Source organism: Oryctolagus cuniculus, chromosome 7, assembly GCF_964237555.1.
Source record: "Oryctolagus cuniculus chromosome 7, mOryCun1.1, whole genome shotgun sequence".
Taxonomy (NCBI): domain Eukaryota; kingdom Metazoa; phylum Chordata; class Mammalia; order Lagomorpha; family Leporidae; genus Oryctolagus; species Oryctolagus cuniculus.
Window position 1 is genome coordinate 58,635,877 of NC_091438.1, and position 27,165 is coordinate 58,663,041.

At 55.9% G+C, this 27,165-nt stretch overlaps 2 protein-coding genes across 8 annotated transcripts in view; one reads left to right on the top strand and one right to left on the bottom strand.

The window, feature by feature from the left end:
• The first annotated feature begins 1,530 nt into the window (after positions 1-1,530).
• Positions 1,531-26,783, top strand: INKA2 (inka box actin regulator 2). The gene is made up of 2 exons (XM_051856158.2): positions 1,531-1,762; positions 13,294-26,783. The coding sequence occupies exons 1-2, from the start codon at positions 1,727-1,729 to the stop codon at positions 14,134-14,136; spliced, it is 879 nt and encodes a 292-aa protein (XP_051712118.1). The 5' UTR covers positions 1,531-1,726; the 3' UTR covers positions 14,137-26,783.
• Positions 26,265-27,165, bottom strand: part of RAP1A (RAP1A, member of RAS oncogene family) — an 89,884-nt gene continuing 88,983 nt past the window's right edge. For all 7 annotated transcript variants that reach the window (XR_011390525.1, XM_002715775.5, XM_017345982.3 and 4 more), the window contains one exon: positions 26,265-26,952. The gene's annotated coding sequence lies outside the window, so the exon portion shown is untranslated. The remainder of the gene's footprint in view (positions 26,953-27,165) is intronic.

The window sequence follows — 27,165 nt, forward strand, 5'->3', positions numbered from 1 at the left end:
GCAGAGACCAAAAGAAAAGGAGCTCTCAGACTCTCCTAGCCGGCTTGGGAAAGACCCCCGCAGCTGCCCCCTGCGGCTGTCGAATTTTCCAACCTGTGCAGTGGCCCAAGCATCGAGCGACCCCGAGGAAGAGCGAGGGGCCAGAGGGGAGCGCAGCGCCTGCACCTCGGCTCAACGAGCGGCCCCCGAGGCGCAGGCTTCGGACCGCGTCACCTGAGCCACCTGCGCCTCCTCTTCCTTTACCCGTCGGCTGCTGCCCCACTGCCTGGCCTGCGGTAACAGGTCAAGTGGGCGTTCAGCAGGACCGCGCAGAGTCCTGCTTCTAAAGATCTCGCTCTCTCCCCTCCCCATCTCCCACTTGCCCCCCCCCCCCCGCTAGCACCAGTGACGCCTTCGCCGGACACGGATCGCAGTACCCACAGCGCCCGCAGCGCCTGCCTTCTCCCTCCGTTCCATCCCTCGCGTCCTCACGGCTCGGTTCCTCGCCCGGCCCCCAATCCTGTCCCAGGCAAACTTTCCCCTCGGTTAATTACCTCGAAACAACGCGTCGCTAATTGCCCTCGCTACTCTCCAGTTCCGCGACACCGCCCCGGGCGGGCTCGGCCGGGTGCTGCGGAGCCTCGGATCCAGGAGGGGTCGGCGGCCCCGGCCGGCGTCGCGAGTCCCGAGCCCGACTGCCCTGTGCGTCCCGCCGGAGTCCGCCCGTCGAAGCCCACGCCCAGCGCCCGGCTGCAGCTCCCGCACCTCGTGTGCTCCACCGGGCTGTTGAATGGCATCGGAGCATCTTGCGTCCCGCTGGTCTCCCGGCCTCGTGAGCGCTTGGCCCAGGGCCCGAGCGTCCGCTAGAACGGAGGACGCCCGGGCCCCGGGGAGGGCAAGGCTCCCGCACACGCTGCCCGCCCGGTGGAAGCTGCTCCGTCCCACGACCCGCCTAAATAACCGCTGCCTGAAACCGCCGTGCTGACCCTTTGACCTGTCTCCTCTTCCCGCGGGCCCCCACGCGCCGGCCTCCACCCGGGACCCACAGCCCTGCCCCACAGCCCTGCCCCGCACCGCCGCAGACCGGCCATGGCTTTGCGTTCAATGAGCCGCTGGGCCGAGGCGCCTCTCCGCTCCGTGGGTGCGGAGCGGGCTGGCAGGACCCTACACTTAGCGGCTGAGGAGGCGCCACACTCGCAGACCCTCTTCGGAAAGAAAAGAGCTCCGTGGGGAGGGGGCTTTCCTGGCCGAAGTTGGTTAACAGGTCGGCCACTCTGGCACGGCCCGCTTAGCGCTATGGTAAAACTCTGCTCTCCGTATAGCCAAACTGGGACTCGCGCGCCTGCCGTCTCACGCCCCACGCCGCGCCGGCCCGGCCCGCGTGCCCCCAGCAGCCCCCCGCCCTCCCCGGTGGCCGCGCCTGGGGCCCTGTGCAAACACCCAGGCTGGGTCCACCCGCCGCCCCCCCCCCCCGGAGCGCTCTTCTCATTGGCCAGAGACCTCTCCTCCGAAAGCTCATTGGCTGCCCCACTTTTCCCTCCGCCCCCGGCCCCGACCGCGCGCAGCGAGCGGCAGGGGCAGCTGCTCCGAGTCGCCGGCGGGGAGCTGAGGCTCGCCTCGGCGCTGCGAGAGGCGCGGCGCGCGAGGGCCGGGAGCCGGCAGGGCGCGGAGGGCTCCGGGGCGCCGGTGTGGACTCTCTCGAGCAACCAAGCCCGGCAGATGGGCGCGTGAGAAGGAGAGCGGGGAGATGGACTGCTATCTGCGTCGCCTCAAACAGGAGCTGGTAAGAGCGGGGCTGGCCCGGGCACGGGCGGGGCTGCTCCGCCCGCCCCGACGGGTACTTGGCCCGGGTCCCAGCCCCCCGGGAGCAGGAGGGCCGAGGGGAGGTTAGGACGCCCTCCAGCCTGCGAACGGGAAGGCTTGGCCTCGGAGAGAGGCCACGCAGAAACTTTGAAGCGAAGATTGTGGAGAGGCAGGAACAAGTGACAGAGAAGGCAGGGAGCAGCACCTAGGCTGAAACGAGGGAGGAGAGAGGGCCCACGCGGAGACCGTCAGACCCGCCCACGAGTGACACTCGGGCGCCGCCGACGGCGCCAGCGCCGCACGCCGGTGCCCCGTGCCGAGGCTGTGCCGGACACCGGCGGGGAGCGCTGGCTCGAGGGGAGTGGCACTGCCCCGGGCCCCCAGCTCTGCCGGGCCTGGCAGAGCTGGCGCGGCTGCGGGGGCAGGCTTGGCCGGCTGTCTGCCCGGGCTTGCCTGCCAGCAGGGAGGGGGCTGGCAGCTGTGATGCCGGGGAGGGCCCCTGCGCGGGAGGAGGGGCGCCGCCTGGCAGGTCGCGAGCGGGAGCTGCGGAGGCCCAGCCAGATGTCGGGTCTGGGCTCGCGGAGTGTGCAGGGAGCGTGCGGAGGCCCCGGGGTGCGGGCGCCGGGCCGGGCGGGGGAGGAGCGCCTGCTGAAGCCACGCAGGGATGGGGGGGGGGGCGGGTGCCCTCGCACCGACACCGCAAGCCCCAGCGGCCGCGTTTCTTATTCTTTCAACCAGCTGAGCCCCAGGCAGGTACCCTGCACGTGCACCCCTGTCTCTGCCCTGGCGGTCGCTCCTCAACCCCCGGCTCCTGCCTTTGCCTCTGCCTGTCTCTTTCGGTTTGTCCGTCTTGGCGTTGACTCTCCTCACTTCCCTGCCCTTCTTTTCAGAGCGAGGGGCATCTAGGCGCGCAGCAGCAGAGAGGGATCCCCAAAGTGTGAGCTCCTGGCTTTCCGGATTACATCACAGCCGCTCTCACCCCTGCCTGCTAAGGCTGCAGGCTTCCTGCTTGGGAAGGGAACTTGGCAGTGCCCTGGAGCAGGGTGGGGGGAGGGGGCAGCGCTCGAAGCCGCAGGTGTTCTCCCTGATACTTCCTGACCTGGCACGCCTGCCTCCAGACAGCCCCGTCCAGGCTCTGTGGGCTCCACGATCCTTTCCCTAGCTCTTCCTCCTGCAAGGTGACACTTTCTGTGTGATGGAAGTTCCTGAGTTAGAGAACTGCCTCTTCCGCAAGACACCGAGTGCCGGCAGCTTCTCTTCTGAACCTGTAGGACGCCCCTTCCCACACTGGCCTGCACGTGTTTCTCAAGGCATGGTGGCCCCAGCCCACACACACACTGTTCTTATTTTTCCCATTCATGTGTCCACCACCAGAAAGAAAGGTCAAGGTCATCACATACAAATGTCTGAGGTCCACAGTCCATGCTGAGACAGGAACCTAACAGAATCCTTCCCTTTGTGTTTGCAATCAGGGACCATGCCACCCACCTCAGGATCTGCCTTCATCCAGGGTTTGTGGGTGTTCCTGGCATGGGCTTGAATTTTAAAATCCTACTGATTTACATTTTTTTGCAGCACCCTAGGTGGGAGGTGGTGAGGGGAGGAAGACAGAGTTTGTGGATGCCAGGAGACTAGAAAAGACAAATAGGAATCTGCACTGAGCCGAGCTCCAGAGCTTGATTTGCACCCTCTCCTGCCAAGGACTTGAGCCCCCTGTGCCTGGGAGGAGGAAGGGGAGAGGCTGAAGTCACTGAACTCCCCGTTAGCTTTCATTTGGCCCTTTGTCTGAGCAGTTTCAGCCTTTGACTCCCTTGGAGAGGAAGCCAAACGCCTGGCCTGGGGCCCAGAATGACACTCAGATGGGAGAGCTCTGCACACCACCACCCCCATGGTGCTCCACCCCCTCCCCAGTGCCAGCCTGCTGGAAGATGAGACAGTACAGAGTGACAATCGGCTCTTAAGAGACTCACGCACTCTCTGATGCCGTGGCTCCATGCTTAAGGGCCACTGGGCCGAATCTCCCTGCCTCAGTACCCCCGGTGGGAGCAAAGGGGAAAGAACAGAGTTAGCCTGGGTCAACCGCTTGGCTGCCTTCCTCTGCTGACTGTTGGGACTGAATTCAGGGCAGCCTGGTTGTGGCTAGGCGAGGAAGGTGTTGGTTGGTTCATACCCCAAGTGTGCACTGGGGTGAGAAAGGTTTACAGTTGGTTTGTGTTGTGAGCTGGGAGGTCTTTGCAACCGCAGATGGTTCATCCCAGGTGGGCTCTCCCTTGCCACCCAGGAGGACAGTGTGCCGCCTGGCTTGGAACTAATTCTGTAACTGCCTAGGGGTTGCCTCATGGAATACTGGTGAGGCTCTGCACTCACTTGCTTCCCTAAATTCCCTATAAGAAGTGGACTTCCTGCAGACGCCGAGGAAAAACCTGCTGGAAAAGGAGGCACAAGCAGGTTTGAGAAATCATCTTTGCCCAAGGCATTCTGTGCTCCCCTCCTGCATCCTGGCCCAGAAAATTTGGACAAGAAGGGTTAGTTCCCAACAGCCTGAAGAGTAGAATTCCTCAACTCTCTCAAACAGAAAATGTGCATTGCAGAAGGGGGATCCTGGCTCAGTTAGATAGATGTCAAGAGTCACCCCTTTCCCACTTCCCGAAAGGGAAAAGGATTGGGTTTCAGGGGTGAAATATGGCGGGAGAAGCAGCAGCAGCTGACACACTTCTGCATGAGGTTGAGGAGGGCGAGGCTGCCACGACTCAGCAGGGAACGCGTCGTTTCCCGCTCTGGCCGCCAAAGAGAAGCCCTGCCTGAACACGAGGCCTTGGGACCAGCTGTTCCTTACATGGGCTCCCTGTGGGCTTCCAGCCAATGGGGTAGACACAGGCACACAGAGAAGCAGATGTGAGACACTCACAGGGCGTTCCACGTGAGTCCGGGCAAGTGGAGCACAAATAGAAGGCGCAAAGGCTGGGTGAGGTCAGCCAGGCTGGCCAGGCTTTCTGGGGGCCGCGGGGGCTGCAGGAGGCCATCTCCTGAGGCACAGGGGCCTCTCTCAGGCAGGGGAGGTCTTCCTAGGACAGCCTGGTGTTCCAAGAAGGCTCTAGAAGCTCTCTAGTCTCCAGTGGCTTCAAGTTCAGGAGATTATGGTACCTAGGCAAAGAGGAGGGCCCAGATGCAAAATAAGGAGGAGATACAACGGGAACAGCCTTCAGGTCTTGGGTGGGGCAGAAGAGCACATTTCTTGAGGCAGCAGGAAGCTTTTGCACAAGACCTCCTTATGCAGTCTCTCTCAATGTGTGAAGCCGAGGGAAGAGGGTTTTGAGATTATTTAGTGTTATCAATGGGCAGAGCATCAGGCATAGGATTTGGGATTAGGTGAACTTGAACTCAAATCCTGGCTCTGTGTGACCCTTGTGTATTACTTAACCACTCATCTCTACAATTGGGGTTTTAAAAACCTACTTTATGTAGCTAAAGATTAAAGAAGGACCTCCACAAGTGTATGTCCTGAGCATGTAACACAATGCCTGTTGGCTTGTAGGTGCATGGTAAGTTGATTGCCTTGATTGGATTGGTTCGTGAAAGAGTCATTCATTCACAGGTCACATTTGTTGAGTTCATACTATGTTTAGAGTATTTGCTAGGCACCAGCACTGTGGTTACAAATACAGGCAGACACAGAGCTTGTCTTCAGGGAACTCATGATTTAATATAAGAGATAATAGCAATAACATTTGCTGGTGTGAACACCAAAATGCCAGGCATATAATGTATTATCTCACTTAACTGCCAACGCAACTTGAACAAGTTTTACTTTTGTTACTTCTCTTTTATAAATGAGAACGTAGAGATGTGGGGAGGTTGAATACCCAGGCCAAGGTCGTCAAGCTGATAGGCAGCAGAACTAGGATCCCAACCCAGCCAGTGTGACTGCAGAGCTCATGTTCTTAAACTACTGCATGCATGCACACTTCTTGTCCAGAATAGAAGATGCGTGCTCTAGACGAGGTGCAGGATCACTGCCCTGAGCGGTGGGTAAGGAGCTCTCAGTGGAGATCAGGGAAAGCCTCCCTTGTGGAGGAGGCAGCATTTGAGCTAGACCTTGAAGGATAAATAGGGGCATGCACAGAAGAAAAATAGCATTCCAGGCAGATAATGAAACAGGGGCAGAAGTCCAGAGGCTGAAGTGCTGGGGACATTTGAAGACCAACTTGAATTTGGCTAGAACTCAGGGTAGGTACAGAGTCACAGCAGGCAACAGAACCAAAAGAGGTGTTGAGAGCAGACTGCAGGCCCTCGGATGTCAGGTAAAGGGTTGGACGTCCTCTGTTTGCCCTGGAGAGCAGCACCATCAGCGCGGTGCCCTGGGACTTAGGAGGTGGTGTGGGGTGGAGGTGGAGGGAGGGAGGAGATTGAGTTCAGAGGTCAGGTTATTACAAGAGTACAGGCAAGAGTTCATGAGGGTCTGGACCAGAGAGAACAGGGAGGTGACTTGTTGAGGGCCCTCGGATGCCCAGGGAATCAGCTGCAGAGGAGGTGAGCTCAAGCTGGTCAGAGGGAGGCTGAAAGGCAAGCCTCTCGCGGAGGCAACCTTGGGCCACTCTGTCCTTCTGGCTGCCTCCTGCCTGAGCATGTGACCCCAATAGTGGTTCAGTTGGGAAAGTAGTCTCATCCATTTCACATCCCTCACTTCCTCCTTTCTTTACTCTCCTCCATCCTCCAGTGCTTGGCACAGCTTCCACGTTACCTTCCTGTTGAGAGTTCCAGCCAAAAGCAGGACTGTGAAGGTCCCTATTCACTGGGCTGGAGAATGGGCCACTTGGCAAAAGCAGGGCTTTTCCCATTTCCGGCCCAGAGCCTCCTCCTAGCTTCCCCAGCGGCTGAAAGGAACTGTGTTGGGGATCTTGTGAGTAATGGGGGTGGGGGAAGTAAGGCAGGGCACATTGCCAGGTCCATGGGCAAAGCTGGAGCCTGTGTCAAAGGGTTCTGGCTGGGCCGGGGAAAGGCGTTCGATGGATGGATGCAGGGCACAGCTGCGGGAGCGTCAGGGCCCCGGGGGAGGGCTTGGGAAGGGAGCCGAGGAGGATGCTGCTGTCACATTTTCCCATCCCCACTCCTCCCACACCACAAAGGGCCCAGCAGGTGCCAAGGGGGCGGCTGCCTGGGCAGCTGACCCACACCACCCCCTCCAGGGCTCAGGGCTGGAGGCCCAGGATAGCAGGATCCGGCTTCCCAGTGGCTTCTCCTTCAGTCCCCTGCAGGCAGCTCCCTTCGCTCTTCCCACGATTCAGTGACAAGGAGCCTTCATAGAAAGGAACTGGACTGGGCTTGGAGTCCCTCAAGAGGATGGCTTCATGCTCTTCCTCCACATATGGTGCTGACTGCCCTGCTGTCCTCTCACAACAACCCGGAGCTCAGAGGCCAGGGACTGTGATGGCCAGGAAGCCCGGAGCTCGGAGGAAGAAGGCCAGCAGTGGGGACTTGGGTCCCCCTAATAAGCCTCGAGACCTCGGTGAACCGGCCAGTGCTGCCCTGGTGGCGCTCAGTGGGTCTATAACGCAGCAACCGGCAGTCCGTGGCAAGTGAGGACCATTTCACAGCTTCCTGTTACAAATACGTTATTCACAGAAGCAGCTCGTAGAGTTAAATAAAATATCATCTGGGAGACCAGGTCATCAGTGGCCACAGCGGGGGTCAGGAAGGAGGCCTGGGCGAGACTGGGAAGCACTAGGGGAGACGATGATATGAGAGGACTCCTGAGTCCCTAATCTGTAGCATGGGTCAGTCTTATGTGTCCCCGCCTAGTGATCATGGGGGTCAGGCCATGTGGACGAGGGGGCTGTCATTCCTCAGATGAAGAACCCAAGACACAAAAGGCTGGCAGATCTGCCCAGCGTCACATGGCCCTGTGGCTTGGCGGCCAGAGCGCCAGGCCAGTGCCCTGGACCTTGGTGGGAGGCTCTTTGCTGACAGCAAGAAGGCGCCGGCGGGGGTGGCTGTGCCCCTCAGACACAGGAGGAGACTGGGGACTGTTTCAGCCGCAACAAGAGAGCAAAGCTGGTCATACAGAGCATGTGTAGTAGGAAGCGCACGAGGCCCAGCAGCCGCAGGAGGTGGGAGATGGACGGGGGACGGGGCATGGAGGCAGGCGGGCGCTGGGAAGGAGTCTGGGGCCTCTCTCCAGAGGCATCCCATGGCCCTCACTGCAGAAGTGCCCTGAGGGCTTCTCCTTGGAGGGGCAGGGCAGCTGTGCGCGTGCAGGCACCTGTGTGTGTGTGTGTGTGTGTGTGTGTGTAGACATAGACAGATGGGGGTGCAAGAAAGGGAGGTTTCTGTTAGGTCCATCCCCACCCAGCCCACTCACAGTCACCTAGACCCTCTTGTGACTTCTCCAGCTGACCCCTGAGAGTGAGCCTGGTGTGGCTGGGTCCCTGTGTTGAGCAACAGCCAGAGGCTCAGAGACACTGGGAAGCTGGAGAGGCCCCAGGGCCCCCTCCGCGCAGCCTGGAGATGGGCACTCAGAGCTGTCCGTTTCCGGCTCAGGACTTTGTCTGCCCTGGTCTCTCTCCTTAGCTCCCCACCCCACACTGCTCTCTTCTGCCTCTCCTGTTCCTCAGCCGAGAACAGCCCTGGGATCTGGGAAGGTCCCACGCTCCAGAGGACAGCAGCTTGGCCTCTGGCCCTTTCACTGGGTGACATCATCCCCTTGGGGTCTGCTGGGAAAAGACCATCAAGACCCAGCTGATGTGTGCGGCCCGGGTTCCCACAGCTTGCCCCTCCTTCCCGTCTCACCCCTCTCACAGCTGCCTCCCCCCTCCAGTGTTAGCACCCTGCCTGTGGCTGGGCTGACTGAGGTCGGCCCTTTCCCCTGCATTGGGCAGCGTTGGTGGGAAAAGGGACAGGACAGACGTGATGAATGGAATCCCGGGCAGCTTCGCGGAGGAGGAGACATTCTGGAAGTACATGGGATGAGCACCCGAGCTTTCCTGTGCCGTGGGGAGATGCACGTTACTTCACTTCCCCTGCGCAATAGCTGTGCAAGGCGCTGTACAGTTTCCATTTTAAAGAATGGAGAAGTTGAAAAGCAGAGACGCTCAGTAACCAGCCCGGGTCACACAGCTGCCATGGATGTGCCAGAGCTGGGATCTGAACTCATCCCATTCGTCTCCAGAACCCAAGTTCTAAGCCAATACAGAATATTATGTTCCATATGGGTGTGATTGTAGCCCACATGTACTTAAATGGGTCCTCTGTTTATGGATAGCCCTGAATTCATGCACACCCACACGTTCATTCTCGCTGGAAAATGTCAGCGTTCTTTCCTATGGATTTTTCCACCCTGGACGGGACTGAATGGGGTCATTTCATTCCTCCGCTGCCTCGGACCTGGGCCGTACTCAGCCCTCGGGAGGGAAGCCTGCCAGTTCACTCTCCTTCCTCTGGGGGAGACGAAGCCTTGGGAATGGCCCTGGCTCGCTCTCCCCGTGTGAGTTACTGTCTGAAGGGAGCAAGCCATCTGGAGGGATGCTGTGGGGGAGTCCATGCTGCTCGGTGTCTGTGGTGACACAGGGAGGTGTGGAGCTGAGCCCCTGCCCTCCAGCCACAGATGCTTAGTGAATATTCCGTGGGGGACTGAGCACTAGAATCAGAGGACAGAGGCGCTGCCTAAGTAGCAGGACTACAGGGAACAGCAGATGAAGCATCACAGAAGAGCTTTTTTTTTAAAAAAAAAATTATTCATTTGAAAGGCAGAGTTACAGAGAGAGAGAGAGAGGTCTTCCATTTGTTGGTTCTTTCCCCCAAATGGCCGCAACAGCCGGAGATGAGCTGATCCTGAGCTGATCCGAAGCCAGGAGCTTCTTCCAGGTTTCCTACATGGGTGCAGGGGCCCAAGCACTTGCGCCATTCTCTGCTGCTTTCCCAGGCTATAGCAGAGAGCTGGATTGGAAGTGGAGCAGTCGGGACTTGAACTGGTACCCATATGGGATGCCGGCACTGCAGGCGGGGACCTTAACCTGTTGCGCCACAGCGCGGGCCCCTGCTGCAGTTTCCAAGGGATGGGAACTACCTAAGGTTGGACCAGGGCAGGGTGGCTGAACAGAGAAGCCGTGACTCCGGGTCCCAGGTAGGGGTAACGTGGAAGGTGGCGCTGAGGGAGGAGGAGGAATAGGGCAGTGGGAGGGAGAAGCACTGTGGCAGGAAGGAAACGAGCTCACTTTGGGGCCCTGATTCTCCTCCAGCTCTGCCTCTGGGTCTTACCAGCTGCTTCTGAAAGGAAGGAAGGAAGGGCTCCGGAAGGTAGGAGCCGAGAGGTCAGGGCAAAGGGCTGTCAGCTACACACGGAGCCAGCCCACCACGGCCTCTGTGTCTCTGGCTGCCGCCACTGCCACCATCACCGCCACCGCCACCGCTACCAAGCGGCATTGACCTGCCTCAGCAAGCCCCAGACCTCTTGGGGCCTCGAACCATGGCTTCTTGCCCCATGTCGGGGAAGGTGCACAAAGCGTGGATATGGGCCTCCTGCACCCTCAGAGGCAGTCTGTCCTCCACCATCCCATAGTGCTGCTAGCTCCTTGGGAGCCTGGCCCACCAGGGCCAGGGGTGGCAGGGGAGGACTCCCCCCAGAAGCCTGCAGGGGTCAGCTGCCAGCCCGGCCTAGCCCAGCACACAGCGCCTCTGTGCCTGCCCTTCCTCCCCCACCCCTCCTTCTGGGTTTAGCCCTGAGCATTAAGACAAGCCTGGGAGGAAAGATGATCCCGCAGGTCCCTGGGCAGGAGGTGAGGGGGGCTTAAGAAACAGATGGTCCCCGCACATGAGGCTTGCTGTGGGTAACTTGATCAGGACCTGGGGAGGGGGCTGGGGGGCCGGGGACCAGGAGCCCTGTGAGTGCCATCAGTCCGGGCCTCTCCTCCCCTGCCTGCAGATTCGGCCCTCACCCAAGCCAGGCTCTCAGCCCATCCCAGCTGGCACCTGGGACTTGGGACTCAGACACCCAAAACATGGCTGGGAGGACCGGCTCTGTGGTGTGGCCAGGGCAGCAAGGCCAACAGGCCGAGCAAGCAGGAAGGGCACTGGCGCCAAGTGTGAGAGCAGCTGAGGGAGGACAGGTGTTGGGCCGGGAGAGAGGCGGGAGAAACTGGGCCCAGTTCCCAGCCAGCAGGCGCTCCCCGGCCTCTTAGGTTTTTCTAACCAGTAGCAAGGAAAGGACCCCCGGGCCCACACTTTCTCCTGGGGACTCTGAACCCCTCCTCAGCCCCTAGTGCCCCTTTCACCCCTGCCCCACTGCCTGCAGAGGGCAAAGTAGCCTTAAGGCCCAGCTCCACCGGCCAGTCAGCCCTCCAGCTTCTGCAGTGAGATGGCCCTGTGTCTGAGTCCCACCCTAGGAGCTGTGTGCGCTTAGGGAAGCTGCTTCATCGCTCCTGCGGCTCACTCATTTGTTACCAGGACAGTAGAATAGCAGCCTCATAGGGTTTATCCCAGTGTGCCTTGAGAAGTGAGGGGGAAATGGAATGAAAAGAAGTGCTGTGGCATGTTTTTTGTTTTTTTTTTGGGGGGGGTGGAGTGTGCAAACATTTTTTGAAATCCATGCATAGTTTTTTCATAAAACACATCTTCCATGATGTTTTAAAAGGATTTTATTAATTTATTTGAGAGGCAGAGCTACAGAGAGAGAGAGAGGGACAGGGAGAAAGGTCTTCCATCTGCTCCTTCACTCCCTAAGTGGCCACAGTGGCCAGAGCTGAACTGATCCAAAGCCAGGAACCAAGAGCCTTTCTGAGTCTTCCATGGGGGTGCAGGGGCCCAAGCACGTGGGCCATTTTCTACTGCTTTCCCAGGCCATAGCAGAGAGCTGGATCAGAAGACAGGCAGCTGGGACACCAACCAGTGCCCGTATGGGATGCCGGCACTGCAGGTGGAGGCCTAGCCCACTACGCCAAAGTGCCGGCCCCTCTGTGAATTTTTGACAGCTCCTCATATGCGTGGCTTTCAAAATATTTTTGCACCAAATAAATTCCTTTTAGTTCCGCTTGAAGGACCTCTATATAAAGCTTAAATGAGGTAATGTTAGCACAGGTCCTGACACAGTATATGCTCACAAACTGCTGCCTCCGTCAGACCCCAGTGTGGACGGGATGACCACCCCAACTTAGTTCACCCTCACTCTGCTCTCAGCTTCATCTTGGCCAAGTGAGTGATGCGCCTCAGTTTCCTTATCTGTCAGATGTGACACATCACAGTCACTGCTGCACAGGGTAGTTGGGGACATTCAGCAGACAGATTTTCACATGCAGGCGGTCCCCAACCTGACAACAGTGTGAAGCAGACCCTTGTCTTTCACTGTGAGTGAAAGCACTCTATTAGAAAGTAGCCTTTGGGGCTGGCGCTGTGGCATAGTGGGTAAAGCCGCTGCCTGCAGTGTGGCATCCCATATGGGTGCCGGTTCGAGTCCCAGCTGCTCCACGTCTGATCCAGCTCTCTGCTATGGCCTGGGAAAGCAGTAGAAGATGGCCCAAGTCCTTGGGCCCCTGCACCTGCATGGGAGACCCAGAAGAAGCTCCTGGCTCCTGGCTTCGGATCAGCTCAGCTCTGGCTGTCTCAGCCAATTGGGGAGTAAACCAGCAGATGGAAGCGTGCTCTCTCTCTCTTTCTCTCTCTCTCTCTGCCTCTGCCTCTCTGTAACTCTGCCTTTCAAATAAATAAATAAATCTTAAAAAAAGAAAAGAAAAGAAAAAACAAAGTAGGCTTTGTGTGGGATGACCGCACTCCACTGGAAGACGGACGTGTGTCTGTCACAGCTGAGGCAGGCTGAGCTAAGCTGTGATGGTCGGGAGCTCAGGTGCATTTCACACAATTTTTTACTTCCGACATTTCCACTTGGGATGGGCTCAGCAGGATGTGGCCCCATTGGAAGTGGAGTTGCATCTGTACAGCATAGGACAGTGCCTGCCTTAAGTAGTTAGCCACTATTCTTGTTGTTTCCTCCATCTAGCCATATCTGCTTTAAAACTCCTCCTCTGGGGGCCGGCGCTGTGGCATAGTGGGTAAAACCACCACCTGCAGTGCCAGAATCCCATGTGTGTGCCGGTTCGAGTCCTGGCTACTCCACTTCTGATGCAGCTCTTTGCTAATGTGCCTGGGTAGAGCAATAGAAGATGGCCCAAGCGCTTGGGCCCCTGCACCCACGTGGGAGACCCAGAAGAAGCTCCTGGCTCCTGGTTTCAGCCAATCTTTGTGGCTATTTGGGTTGTGAACCAGAGGATGGAAGATCTCTCTCTCTCTCTCTCTCTCTCTCTCTCTCTCTCTCTCTCTCTCTCTAACTGCCTTTCAAATAAACAAATCTTTTTAAAAACCACACACACAAACTCCTCTGCTAGCACGGAGCTGCGCTGGGCCAGACTGTAGAGAGGTGAGTTAGAGGCGGGTGGCAGGACGCTGGAGTGTGTGTTAGGCAGGGGCTCTGGTCTGCCCTCCTAGCCCTGTGGCTCATTGGCCCTGTGCTTTCTCTGTCCCCTGTAGATGTCCATGAAGGAGGTGGGTGATGGCTTACAGGACCAGATGAACTGCATGATGGGTGCACTGCAAGAACTGAAGCTCCTCCAGGTGCAGACAGCATTGGAACAGCTGGATATTTCTGGAGGGCATCCTGCCCCAGGCAACCCTGAAAGTCCCCGGACCCAGCCCGAGCACCCGCCATGGGAGGGTGGCAGAGCACCTGCCAGGCCTGCAGCCTGCTCCCTCTCCAGCCAGCCCCCTCTTGGCTGCAGCCCCAAGGTTCCACCCCACGGGAATGTCTGTGGCAGGGATACAGCCCCCCTGCCCAGGACACAGCCGCCGGATCGCCAGAGCCGCGGCCAGCAGGGGTCGGAGCAGGTGGAACCCGATGACTGGACCTCCACACTGATGTCCCGGGGCCGGAACCGACAGCCTCTCGTGTTAGGGGACAATGTTTTTGCGGACCTGGTGGGCAACTGGCTGGACTTACCAGAACTGGAGAAGTCTGGGGAGAAGGGCGAGCCTCGGGGGGCAGGGGAGCCCCAGGCAGAGAAAGGCCAGCCCCGCGAGCTGGGCCGCAAGTTTGCCTTGACCGCCAACATCTTTAGGAAGTTCCTGAGAAGTGTGCGGCCTGACCGGGACCGGCTGCTGAAGGAGAAGCCAGGCTGGGTGACGCCCACGGCCTCTGAGCCCCGGGCCGGGCGCTCCCAGAAGGTCAAGAAGCGCAGCCATTCCAAGGGCTCCAGCCGCTGCGCCTTCCCAGGCACCGGGGAGCCCCGGGGAGCGGACAGTCCTGCCGCAAGGTGCCCCAAGGCCCTAGAGGCCTCACCCTCCGGCTTTGATGTGAACTCAGCTGTTTGGGTCTGAATCCCCGAGACGGGAAGTTGACTGAACCTGACCAGGTCCCAAGGCTGGGCCGCGGGGAGGAGAGGGCGGGCCAACTCCAAGTTCTCAGCACGGGGAGGAGGGGAGTGCGACAGGGAGAGGCAGGGAGGGGCTGGCTGGCGCGGGGGAGGTGAGTTCCTGGGGAGAGAGAGAGAGAGAGCGCGCGAGCAAGCGAGCGCGAGCTCCTTTGGGGGCTGGAGGGGACCACAGGGGAGGAGAGAGGCAGCGGGAGACCAGGAAATCCCTCTGACATTCCTCTGATGCCCCCAGAGACCCCGGCGGCATATTCTGTAAGGAAAAGGGCACTGCAGCCTCGGGTTCCCCACAGGCCCTCCGCAATGACCCGAGTCTGGAGCCCCAAGCCTTGTAACTGCTCCGCTGGGCCAGCAGCGCTGGGCCGCAGGGAGGCAAGCCCCCACCGCTCTTGTTTCTTTGAGGTCCCAGCCGCACCTGGCTCCTGAGAAGCGAGCTGAATAGGGCCATGTCTACGGGGGAGTTGGGGGGACCCCAGACCGCCTCCCGCCTCCCTAGCAGCCCCGCCCACGTCCACGCGCCTATTTGCACGAGGGCAACGAGGCAGGCATGACGCCGTTTCTCGGATGAGGATGCAAACTGTCCTAGGCTGCCTGTCCGGGAACGCGCAGCTAACAGCGGGCCGCAGAGTAGACGGCGGACGGGGAGGGGACGCACTGCCCCGCCCACGGGACGCCCCGCCTGCGGCCCTCAGCTGTCACTCCGGCAGTCGCGCGGCCCCTCCTACGCGTCCCGGCTTGCCCGGAGCCGGCCTAGGTGCAGTGGGCAGGGTCCAGGCCGCCGCGGCCCGCCCACCTCGGCGGGGGACGACCCCTCGCTGCGAGAGGCTCGTGTGGGTCCGCTTGTAGGCCGCGCCCTCGCCCCGCCCCGGTTCCCCGGCGGCGGATAGCCACTCGGCCTGATGAGCTGTGACAGCTGCAATTAGAGGCAAGACGCTTCCTGCCCTCAGCGCGGTAGTAGCAAATCGGTGGAGAAAAATAACAGGACACCGTACTGCTGCAGCCTGCACCATGGAACGCCCGGGTGGGGGCGGGGCGCAGCGGCCGGAGTCGGGGTCACCCGCAGAGTCCCGCTCAGTCACGTGGCAGGTGTGTAGTGTTTGATGGGGGAAGCTACGCGCCCCCCGCTGTTTGGTTTTGAGAGCTGGCTCTTTGCCAGGCAGCCTGCGCATGGCTTGCACACTCAGCGTGCCCCTAAGATACAGGCTGCTCCACATAGCTCAGTGGAGGCCCCCGGGTCATGCGAACTGCCCAGATGGGCTGCTAGCCAAGGAAAGAACCAAGGTGGGAGCACAGGGGTATCTGCCTCCCAAACTCCTGCTCTCTCTCTCTCTCTCTCCCCCTCCCTCCCTCCCTGGAGCCAGTTCTCCCATGGGGGAGCCAGCCCTCTCCACCTGACATTTCAGGCTCTGGCTGCCTTTGGTGCCAGTGATTGTGTGTGTGCATGTGTGTGTGTGTGTGTGTCTGTCTGTCTGTCTGTCAAGGTGCATGTGAAGATTCCACCCATGAAATTGTAAGTGGAGGGAGCTGAGCAGCAAGGTATTACAGGATGGCACCCACTTCGGGTCTGCAATGACTCTAGGAAACCAAGCCACCTCTTGGCCATTCACCTGCAACTCGGGTTTTATGGGCTGGTCACAGATCAGTCGCACGGAATTTCTCCAACACTTCCCATTGCCAGACATTGCGATGTGGACTAAGCTGCTTCTGACCTCCAGGGGATCCAACAGAAGAGGAAGCAGCTCTTCAGCCAGAAGGGATTCAGGGACTGGACACTCATTTTGACTTGGACCAGCACAAAGCCATGAGGAAGAGACCTTGGCTTTCAGCATCATGGCAGGTGCCAGGCACCGTCCCCTCTGTGCTGGTGCCCTGCTATTACTATTACTTTATAGGCCCAGAAAAGTCACTCATCCAAGGCCCTATAGTGGCAGAGCTGGGACTGAAACTGTTCCCACTGACTCCCAATGGCACACTGTCGCCAGACGCACGAGTTGTCCGCATCTGCTCCAAAGCCACATCAAGGGGAGCAGCAACAATCTGCCCTCCCGCATTAGCTGTTCCTGGATAGGAAGTGGCCCACCGACTGTCCCCGGATGAGCCCTGCCTGGGTCTTAGGCGGCAGAGGTAACGCCCCAAATGCTATGTCAGGCTTTGCTAAGGAAAGATTCTGCTAATCTGTTCACTCTCCTGTAGTTTTTCCTTTTCCTTCCCCTTCTGGGCTCCTGCCTTGACCCTGACAGAGACCCCCTGCAGCCAAGGGCAGGGGTGAGTGGGAAGGCCAGGGCCCAAGCCCAGAGGAGAGTGTAGGGAGGAGGAGCCCATAGTATGGGGAGGAGACAGGATGTCATCGAGAGACAGCTTAATTCTGCCTCCGGGGCTCATTTTATGGTTAATTAGGACATGCAAATGAGCTGGAAGCTCCCACACACATGCAGCCCCACCCCACCCCGGCCCACTTCCTTGGCAGGTACAGGGCCCCCTGACCAGCCCAGGCATTTGATGGGGCTCCACTTGCTTCCCCACGGTCCTGCAGCTGGAATGTGTCTGCAGGCGACTGAGCAGAAGCAGGAACTAGAGAAGCCCCCGCTGGGCATGGCCCGGGGCCTGCCCGCCCTCCTGCCTTTCTCTCTGCAGCCTTTCCGATCTGGGGCCTCTCCCCTTGTTGCCTCTGGCCCTTTCCTGGCACCCACCATCAGGGTGGTTGGTTGCTGAACCCACACTTGCCCTGAGGACTGCTGTGGTTCACCTCCCTGCCAGCTCTCCAGGGCCTCATGGAACAGGGGCTCCTTGTCTCTCCCAGGTCACACCAACGATTCCTGCAGGGCCTGAGTAAAAGCTGAGGGCAGCCGGCCTCTCTGGCACACAGCAGGCGCCTGTCCCCAGCCCCAGTTCTCCAGAGCAGGAGTCAACACCCCTTGCGTGCCCTGCGCGCTCAACATCACCGTGTGAGCCCTGAATCTGGGCTCAGATTCTGTCTTGCTGTGTAAACTTGTGTCCGACCTCGCTGTGTCACCTCCTCTGTGTCGCAGGGCTGCAGGGGGAGTTGAAGGCCAGAAGGCTCCTGGGGGCCCAGCACAGCAGAGGCCCAACCAGCCCGAGTGCAGGCGCCACCCCCGTGACCCAAAGCAAGCCCGTAATTAACGAAAAGCGCTGTCCCTGAGTCGGGCCTCCTGGTCTCTGATAAACCCTTGGGAGCAACCTCCTGGGGCTGAAGCAAGCGTCGGAGACGAGAACGGGGTGAACACGTTTCTGTGCACTGCCCCCAGTGGCAGAGCTCCCCACTTCTGTGACTGGGTGATAATCAGCTGGGGAGCGGTGGGCTGAGCTGCAGGGGTGCTGTTTGGGACTCCCTGACCTGCCCTCCCTCACAGTCACGTTCTCAGCCAGGCAGGGAGTGAAGAGCTGAATGAGCCCCATCCTGACCTGATGGCCTGGTCAGGCCTCTGCTGGGCTCTCCCTGCCATTCAAGGCCTTAAGGGCTGGAGTCCCTGCCAGGCCCCAAGTCTCCCTCACTCTCTCCTCCCACCTAGGGCCAAGGGCCTCCTAAGTGCATTTCCTCTTGTGTGAAGTTTGTCCTGCAGGAGGAGGGGTCTCAGTGCAGGATGGCACTGCAGAGGAAGGGCAGTGGGCTGCAAAGGCCCTGGGGTAGGAACTGCAGGCCCCGGCACCACCACCCTCCCAACCCCCATCGCGCCCTGGGGCATTCGGCTGTCTCCAGCCTTCCCTTTGCTGCCTCTGCCGGACCCTGACAGCACACGGGGCGGTGCAACCTCTACCCCAGATCTCTGAATCCCACAGGGGACTTAACTTCCTGCACCTTCCTGTCCCTGTCCCCGCCCATCAGCCCTGACACAGCACAGATATAAATGCTCCTGATTTCTGGAGCACACGTGCCCGCACGGCAGCTAAAGCGCCTGGAACAAAGCCACACTCTGACCTCCTTATTCCCCTGCCCCAGAGCTCCTGGAAAGTCTGGGATAGAGGCCTCTGCGGGAGCAGGGTGTCGGGGCACAGCGGGGGAGGGGGTGCCAAGCGAGACTACCCTGTTGGGAAGCCAGGGCAGCCACCTGGGCCTTCCTTTCCCCTGCTGCTTGCTCAGGCCCTGGGCAGAGAGAAAGCAGGGGGGCGCTGGCCCGGTTCTCCCCACAGCATGCTTTGGGCCCCAGTGGCCCACACTCCCTGCTCGTACCCACAGCCCCTGGCCTCCGATCAGTGCCCAGAACCAGCTACCGCTGGCTCCCCCGCTGCCGCCCTCCCTCCCTGGGGTACACGGGGCTCTGGACAGCTGCCCCGCCTCTCTCTGAACCCTCTTCCTGCTGACCAAGAGGCCCAGTCCCTCCCGCAGGCCAGGGGGATGTGGCTGCGCACTGTGCAGGGGAGGCGGCCTGCCCCCACGGGGGGGGGGGGGCTCAGGCTGTCTCCTCTCCCTCTGCTCCCTGCTGCTGAGCCTCCTCTCAGCCTCTTCCTCCCAGCCTCTCGTCTGGAGGCTGCAGCCCCCAGCCGCCGGGAAACTGCAGGCCCCTGGTTTGGAAGGACGCCAGGGAGGGGTGCAGGGTCTGTCTGCGAACTCCTGGGGACGTCGGCCTTGTCCTCTTCCCGTGTTGCCGTGTGCCCAGAGACCCAGCCCTGCCCAACGAGCCCGGGGCAGGTGGGCTCAGCCTTGTTTCTGGGCACCTCTCCTGTCCTCCGGGGAGGTGGGCTGCCTCGGCTGCTCCAAGCTCAGGCTGTGCCTGAGGAAGCCAGGGCTTCTCCTCCCCCGTTCCCCAGCAGCAGTGCAGGTTAAAGGGCACCGCCTCCTGGAACCCCCCCCCCCCAAAGGTCTTCTCTGTGCTGCTCCCCAGGCAGCCCTTATTTAGGAATCACTTGCCTCTGGAGCGTGAGCACTTGCAGGCCAGCAACCACTCTGCCCTTATTTCTCCATCTCTAGGACCCTGGGCTCCCAAAGCCCCGAGCCACGCCCAGCTCCTGCTTTTCCGCACCTCCCAGGATGACCCCCCCCCCCCCCCCCCCGCCTCCCTCTGACTCTGCCCCTCAGCCCATTCCCCAGGAGAGACGGAAGCTGTGGCCAGAGCTCCAGAGAGCATGAAGTGCTCCACCCGCAGCCCCTCTTGAGCCCCTCTTGAGCTGCCTGGCTGTGCGCGGAGCCTGGTCCTCACCCCTTCCTGCCTGTGTTGCTGTGCTGCCACGGGGCTGCCCTCAGCCTCTCCACTCCCCCTCCTGCTCAACCCCAGGTGGTTCCCACCAGCGGCCCAGAGGTGACCCCGGTCTCCAGGTGCGTCTCCACACTTTCCTGACTTGGCTCATCCCTTGTCCTATTTGGCAACAACTTGTGGTCCCAGCCTTCCCCTCCCTAGGGTTTTTCCTAACTCGCTATGCTGGAGGACCCCACCCGTGCTGGGGACACTGAGTCTGCTCGGTTCTCCTCCTCTCATTGTGGCTGCTGAGGGAGGGGCAGGAAGTTGGGAGGTGGGCGTTGAGCGCCTGCCCTACCTCCAGCTCCCTCCTGGCCACACTCCAGGCATTGTGTCCCTCCCAGGGGCTGCGCTGCCAGCAGGGCAGCGGGTAGAGCCATTTGTGTAGAAATGGTGGGAAAGGGGAAGGTATTGGGCATTCTATTAAAAAAAATAAAAAGCAAGTGAGGGCCTTCCACATGGGGTAAGTGCACAGACTCGGCCCCGCGAGCAGAGGACTCCACACGACTGCCTCATGGAGCTTGCTCATTATCCCAGTGAGCACTGGGCCAGATAGACTTTGGCAGGTGAAACCCTGAACTGAGGTTTCAAGCACCTGTTCAGCCAAGTCAGTTCACATCCCAGAAAACCAGCGCTGACTTCAAGGGCCTGCACTTCAGGATCCTGCCGAAAGTGCATGGATCAAATATCTTCTTTAAACTTTCCCACGGGGCTGGCGCTGTGGCGTAGTGGGTGAAGCCACCGCTTGCAGTGCCGGCATCCCATATGGGCGCCAGTTTGAGTCTCAGCTGCTCCATTTCTGATCTAACTCTCTGCTATGGCCTGGGAAAGCAATGGAAGATGGCCCAAGTCCTTGGGCCCCTGCACCCACATGGGAGATCTGGAGGAAGTTCCTGGCTCCTGGCTTCGGATTGGTGCAGCTCTGGCCATTTCGGTCAATTGGGGAGTGAACCAGCAGATGGAAGACCTCTCTCTCTCCCTCTCTCTCTGCCTCTCCTCTCTCTGTGTAACTCTTTCAAATAAATAAATAAATCTTCAAAAAAAAAAAAAAAAGCCTTCTGTTTTCCATCAGTGCATCCCTTCCCCAAGGGAGAGGGGCAGGGCCCAGTGCCACAGCTTAGTCCCACTAGTCCAAGTCCTGCTCTCCAGACTGGGAAGACTGCACGCTTAGCATCCCCTTGATCCTGGTGGCTCCTTCAAGCTCCCTAACCCTTCCATCTGGACAGACACAGTTGTGACGCTATGGGCAGGGCTGACGGGACAGACAAGGATGGCCACGCCACACGGGGCGGTCTGAAGATGGGATCCTGACAGGCGTGGACTAAGGCAAAGCGCCCTGGGAGGAGCCAGAGAAGCTGCTGTCCCAGGCTGGAAGGGAAGGATGGAGAGGAAAGCCTGGAGGACACGAGGCTGGGAACTCAGCTTCACTGTGTGCCCTATGGGCGCTCGGCACTCTGCCAAGATGTCCGAGGGGCACAGACTTGTGTCCGGTGAAGCAGAGGGACAAAGAACACGAAAGGGAGGTTTTACTTTTCTCCAGTTGCTAACAGCTCTGCGAGTCGCCTATCAGTGTGGGTTCCCTTCTGAACTCAAACACTGGTCTGGGAGTGATGACAACCACATGCCTCAGAGGCCCCCTCTACTAGAGAACGGGGGAAAAGAGGGGAGAACGAAGCGTGGGCAGATCATGGGAATCGGGGTCACCCTACAGCAGGACCTTCCACCCTGATCTGCTCAGCAGTGTCACCAGCCCTGCTGCCCTCCCCTAGACTGCTGTGCCCTCGTTATGCACCCAATTCAACCTCCCAGATCATCAACGTCTTGTTCAAGGCTTGCCATGCTGTGGCCTCAATCTACTTTTCTAGCTCATTCCTTCCACATTATCTTAACATAATCTTAGCATTCCAACCAGAGAACTGCCCGTTCCTGCTTTTTTCCTAATACCTGCCTTTAATAATCTTTCCCACTCTTACTTGCTGAAACCCTCACCTTTCGCTAAAGGTCTAGTTAAAACCCTCTTCCCTAAAGCATTCACAGTAAGCACTTGTCCCTTCTGCCTCACACGACTTTGCTTGAAACTTCTTTATGGGACTTACCAGCTGCTTTTGGGCTACAGAGCATCTTCCCCTGCTGTGTCTGCCCGTGCTCTTCTCAGGGTCAGCTTTTTAGTTTCCCGCCAGAGTGCACCCACTTGGCTTGCTTGTCTTCCCTCTCCATGGGTCCCTCCCGTTGGCACACAAGCGTGCTGACTCACCCATCTGAACGGGGCAGCCTATGCTGCTCGATGTCGCCATTCTTCCCACTTTCTCTACATCTGCTTCACACTGTCCTCCCCATCCCATCAAGGCCACCTGTCGCCTCTTTTGGTTTTCCTTTAGTAACTCACATTCCATCCTTGTGGTGAAGTATCAGGGACCTGTTCTCTATCTGCGGTCAACCCTGACGATCCTATCCCATGTCAGGTTTATAAATATTAAATGTCAGTTTGTCAAGACTGCTTCCTCTGGATTCCATTTGTATCCAGCTGCCTATAATACTCACCATTAGTGTATTCAAAATTGACCTCCTGATGTACAACCCTCCTGTCCTGATCTTTCCTTGTTCTGATTATTGGCCAACAATTTGAGTCATTCTTGACCCCTAACACTGTATGTGCCAGTAAATCCTGCAGGCTCCACGTTCAAACTACTAGAACGCAGCCACTCTCCCCTGTCCCCGTGGTCCATCACTTCTCACTTGATTCAGTCTTCCTGGTCTCTGCTTCCACATTTGCCCCATCCAGGCTGCTCTGAAGTCAACAGAGTATTTCTGATGGTACACTCGGGGTGAGTCAGGTCAGCGAGACCCTTGCTGGGAACCCTTTCCCTAGACTCCACTCCCAGGAAACGCTGCAGGAAACTCCCTACTACCTAACCCCATTACTTCTGCTGTCTTCCGCTATTCTTTCTGTTGTTCACTCTACTCCAGCCAGTTTGGCCTCCTTGCTAGTTTTCCAACCCCCACATCCGCCTTATCTGCACAGGCTCTTTCCATTGCGATGATTGCTCTTCTTTCCCCCACGCAGTAGGAAGGGCCGCATTCTTCACACACTCAAACCTCAACCCAGCAAGACAGAAGCCTTCACCCACACCCCTACCTTCTCTGCCCCGCACTCCTGCACCTTTAAACCCCTTGACTATTCTTCATAGCACTCACCACCACCACCCCACCCCCGCACCTTTCCCTTTTCCTAGAGACAACAGCTCCACAGGGAAAGTATTGGGGTCTGAATTGTTTAGCATGTATTTCCAGCATGCACATCAGCACCTGGAACATGGCAGAAACCCAGAAGTATTTATTGACAGGTCCATAAGGATCACGTCCTACTCTGCTTTGCATGTCTAATAACACAAACTTGAACACAATTAAGGATAAACAAAATTCATTGAAAACAACAGCTCTAAGAAAGAGTCTCACCACTGTTCAAAATAGGAAGATTTATTAAGGTTTTTCCTCAAGAGGAACAACCAATCTCGTTCTTTGTAGGAGAAGCAATTACTGGGGAATGGGTATCACACCTCGGGCTCAGAACCACAGGGGTCATTTCTTAAGAAGTCCAAAGAACGTGTATTCCGCCCTCTGTCACCTTCATTTTAAAGCTCATGGATGCCTACAAAACAGATTCCGTGATGCCTTCCCTGTAACCAGAACTAGGCACCCAATTCCGAGCCTCTGGATGTTCACAACAAGAGTAACTTAAGACAGGCAAGAGGTGGACTGCACAGTCAACAAACCCGAGACAAAGCTGCGTAACCTCTACACCACATCTTCCAGAGTGCCTTACAATTTCTACATTTTGGGGCAAAATAAATGCTCAAAGCTGGGCGGTGAGACTGCCTCAAAGCTCACATTCATTCCCTCTGTGAGACAGCTCTTTCCAGATCTGGGACAGGCACCCACACAACTCTGCCCTTTTAAGTTTGGAGCAGATTCAAGAGGGCTATTTTAACACATATTTAGCTCCTTAAATAAGTACAAGATCCAAATAAAAGGTTACCCTACAAATCATTTCCCTCCTCCAAATACCTGACAATTTCTTGATGCTTTGGTTTCAACATACATGTATTATATATGAGAGCACATTTTATGTTTTCTAACATTCTACTATGACTGCTTACAAAGGAAAACACCATCGTATTCCTTATTCCTTTCAGTCCTAAAGCAAAATTCAGCGACATGAATTGATAAATACCTGTGTACCTACAAGGTTAAGAAGGTAAATATTTAAAACTGGCTAGGTTCAAAAAATGCAGAATGTTTTATCACTATTCGTTTGTGGATAAAAATGACCCCCAAACTAACCTCTTTTAATTTTAAAAGTTGGTAATGGCTGGTGCCGTGGCTCAACAGGCTAATCCTCCACCTGCGGCCGGCACCCCGGGTTCTAGTCCCGGTCGCTCCTCTTCCAGTCCAGCTCTCTGCTGTGGCCCGGGAGTGCAGTGGAGGACGGCCCAAGTGCTTGGGCCCTGCACCCGCATGGGAGACCAGGAGAAGCACCTGGCTCCTGGCGCTGGATCAGCGCGGTGTGCCGGCCGCAGCGGTCATTGGAGGGTGAAACAACAGTAAAGGAAGACCTTTCTCTCTGTCTCTCTCTCTCATTGTCCACTCTGCCTGTCAAAATAAATAAATATTTAAAAAATAAAAGTTGGTAATGAAATAAAGATCAGTATTTTCTCTAAGGATTAACTTTCCCAAGTACATTATGACTTCAAAGCAGTAGATTGCTTCACCGAGTAGTAAAAGGTGATAAAGAGAACTACCCAAATGGCCACAGTCCAGTCCAGTGTTATTGTTCATACTGCTGTGTGTGAGTGCGTCTTCACTGCCCCATTAGACTGTGAACTCTGGGGGGAAAGCGCATCCATGCCTCTTTGTGAGGAATGCAGTGTTTAGAGTAAATGGTCTAAACAGGTAGTGTCTGTAGAAGTATTAGCTGATCCTGAAGCTCCCCCTGCTGGAGGGCAAGATTATAGTTAGACTATCCTTGACTGATTTATAAACTACATTGCTTGGGGGCACTAACAAGCCTTTCAAGTCTTTGTGTTTTACTTGGAAAAAAGCCAACACTCACACTATCAACTATCAATTTAAAGCTTTCCTTTAATTATGTTATTCACACAACTGAAGCCATTATACTTTAAATAGACAGACGCGGTCCGGTTATGGTTTCAGTTCCTGGGTATTTATCAAATGGAGATCCGTTGACATTTCCTTTCGGACACCCTTCCCCCCAGCAGTTCCCACGGGGCCAGCACAGAGCCACGCCCACTCACTCTGCAGGACCCCTTTCCATCTTACCAGCAGCCACAGACTTTCTTGAGATGGTGACCCAAGGTCCTGCTGCTCTGCATGCCACTGTGTGCCCAAAGGCATTTTCTTCTTGAAAGTCCCACCTTTAACTCAAGTGAACTACACCTAGGAATCCAACGACTTTCACTTTCTCCACTACGTTCTAAGGGAGGACAGAGTTTATGCTATTAGTTATTAAGTGCACTGAAACTGTAGTCTTCCTGATTGACTTCTACAGAATCTGGCAAGCAGTCACTCGGTCTGAAGAGCAAGGTTATATTCCGATAGTTTTACTGGTTGGGGGATGTCTGTGATTCTGAGTCTGAAGAAATGTTTGAGAGCTGTTTGAAAGCTGACAGCCTTCAGAGAATGACCTTAAAATACAGCACACCACCTGAGCTGGACAGACTGCCCTGGCGCTCCACTTACTCCCTGAAGTTTATTCAATGCAGTTGTGTTTTCGGCCCCTCAATCCCACACATATTGCATAACCGGATCAGTAGAAGGGAAGTGTTAGGTAATTAAGTTTATTAGAAACTCAAAAGAATACAATTTCACTTTTTAAAAACATTGTAACATTTCTCAGGTTGGTCAGAGCTTACATTTGAGAGCTTGAATTTTAAATTGCGATTCAGTAACTGATAGGCTGAACCCATTCCTGGAAAATCTCAGCAAGGCATGAACACTTCTTCACACCCGGTTGCAACGAGACAGTATCTGAATCCCTGAGCAATGGTTTAGATTTCCCAGGACTGGTCTCCTCCTGAACAAGGGGGGGGGGGGGGGGGCAAGGCACAGGGTTTCCCAGGCTTGTTCGCTTTCCTTCTCCACACTCAGCTGGCTAACAAGCTGTTTGCTCTACCTGGCTTCATGGAGCACGCACAAGTAACATCAACTTGGGTCCATGACCTACTTCTCTTTTCTAAGTATGGAAATAACTGGGAAGAAAAAGAAAAGCACCACTATAGAGTCAGCTAAAATTTTAATTTAGCAATCTCTTCCCATATCACTACTACTATACTACACACACAGTCAAAGCAAAAGGAACTTGACACATCCCTTTTATGTGTTTTATCTTTCACTCCTCTCAAATTCTTCCACCTATTATAAAGCAAGTTTGAAAATTTTCACATAACACCTCATTGGTGGACTCATACCCAACAAATTAACAACGGCAAAAGGATTCCCTTGATGAGATTACAAGCTGTGGAAGATTTGAAATAGTAAAAGTTAAACCTTGATACAGTATTAAACTTATCTTTTTACATATAAAAATAATACACAGTGGGATTTTTATTCAATAGGATACAGTCTTTAAGATCAGGAGATGATATACAAAACTATTCTGTGTAGTCTGATGTACTGTATAGTAGGAATAAATATATCTAGAACAGAGTGCGAGGCTTGTTCCTAGAGAAATCACCAGTTAGCATCGCTTAAAGTCAGGTGTTCTGCAGACACCAGGCAGAAAGGAGCCACTGTCGCATTTAAAACAATGTGGTCGTTATCAGATAAAAGCTCTAAATCTATAAACAACAAAAACACACAAACCAAATGAAAATGTACTAAAATTTAATCATCCATAAAAGCTGTAATTTAATCTGACAGTAAAACACAAGAAGCAATATTAGAGTTGGTTTAGTATATTATATATTTTAGCTTTGAAAGCCATAGAAATCAGTTATCCCAGTTTTTTCCTATAAAAGACCCATTTTTCCAAAGCATTATGCACAAACAATTTTAATTAGAATATAATGACAGATGATATTTCATAATTTTTAAATATAAAATGAAGTCAATGACTCAAAAAAGTTATCTGCTGCAGTGAGTTTGAGGGGGAATTTCATAATCTATATCATTACAGATATAAAGTATAATGGTTCAACTTTTTAGTGCTTGATAGGGGGAATCATGATAAAAAGGGCAATATGAAATCATTTGATTATAGTAGCAATATCTAACATTTGAAATGCATCCATGCTCGTTTGTATAATCATATTAGAGTCAAGTATATTTATTTTCACATCTGTTATAACTGCTATTGCAAAGGAGAAATACTATTGTCTTATTTTCCAAGAGATATACACAGAGCAATTTTTTTCTCCAGGGAACTTGTGCAAACCAATATAGGATCTAAATTCTTCACATAATATATAAAACAGGAGAAGCCTCTTCAGATTTATTTTTTGAAGTCTGGAATGCTGGCACTTCCCAATTAGGCAACAGTTCTTCATTCCTGTAATCTAGAACATTGAACAGACACAAATAAACATGTTACGGTTAATCTCCTGATGTCAGAAGACGGTAGTAAACAAGCAGATATCCAGTAACACAGAAAGAAACAATGGTTTTGGATGATCATTACTAGAGAACTAAATTGTACTAAACACTTACAGTAACAGGGCTATTTTAAATTCCCCTTAAAAATGCTGAAAATGAAATCAAATATAGAAAGT

Coding starts and splice junctions, on each gene's coding strand:
- INKA2 (XM_051856158.2), top strand. CDS start 1,727: ATGGACTGCTATCTGCGTCGCCTCAAACAGGAGCTG. Junction 1,763..13,293: donor GTCGCCTCAAACAGGAGCTG/GTAAGAGCGGGG, acceptor TGTCCCCTGTAG/ATGTCCATGAAGGAGGTGGG.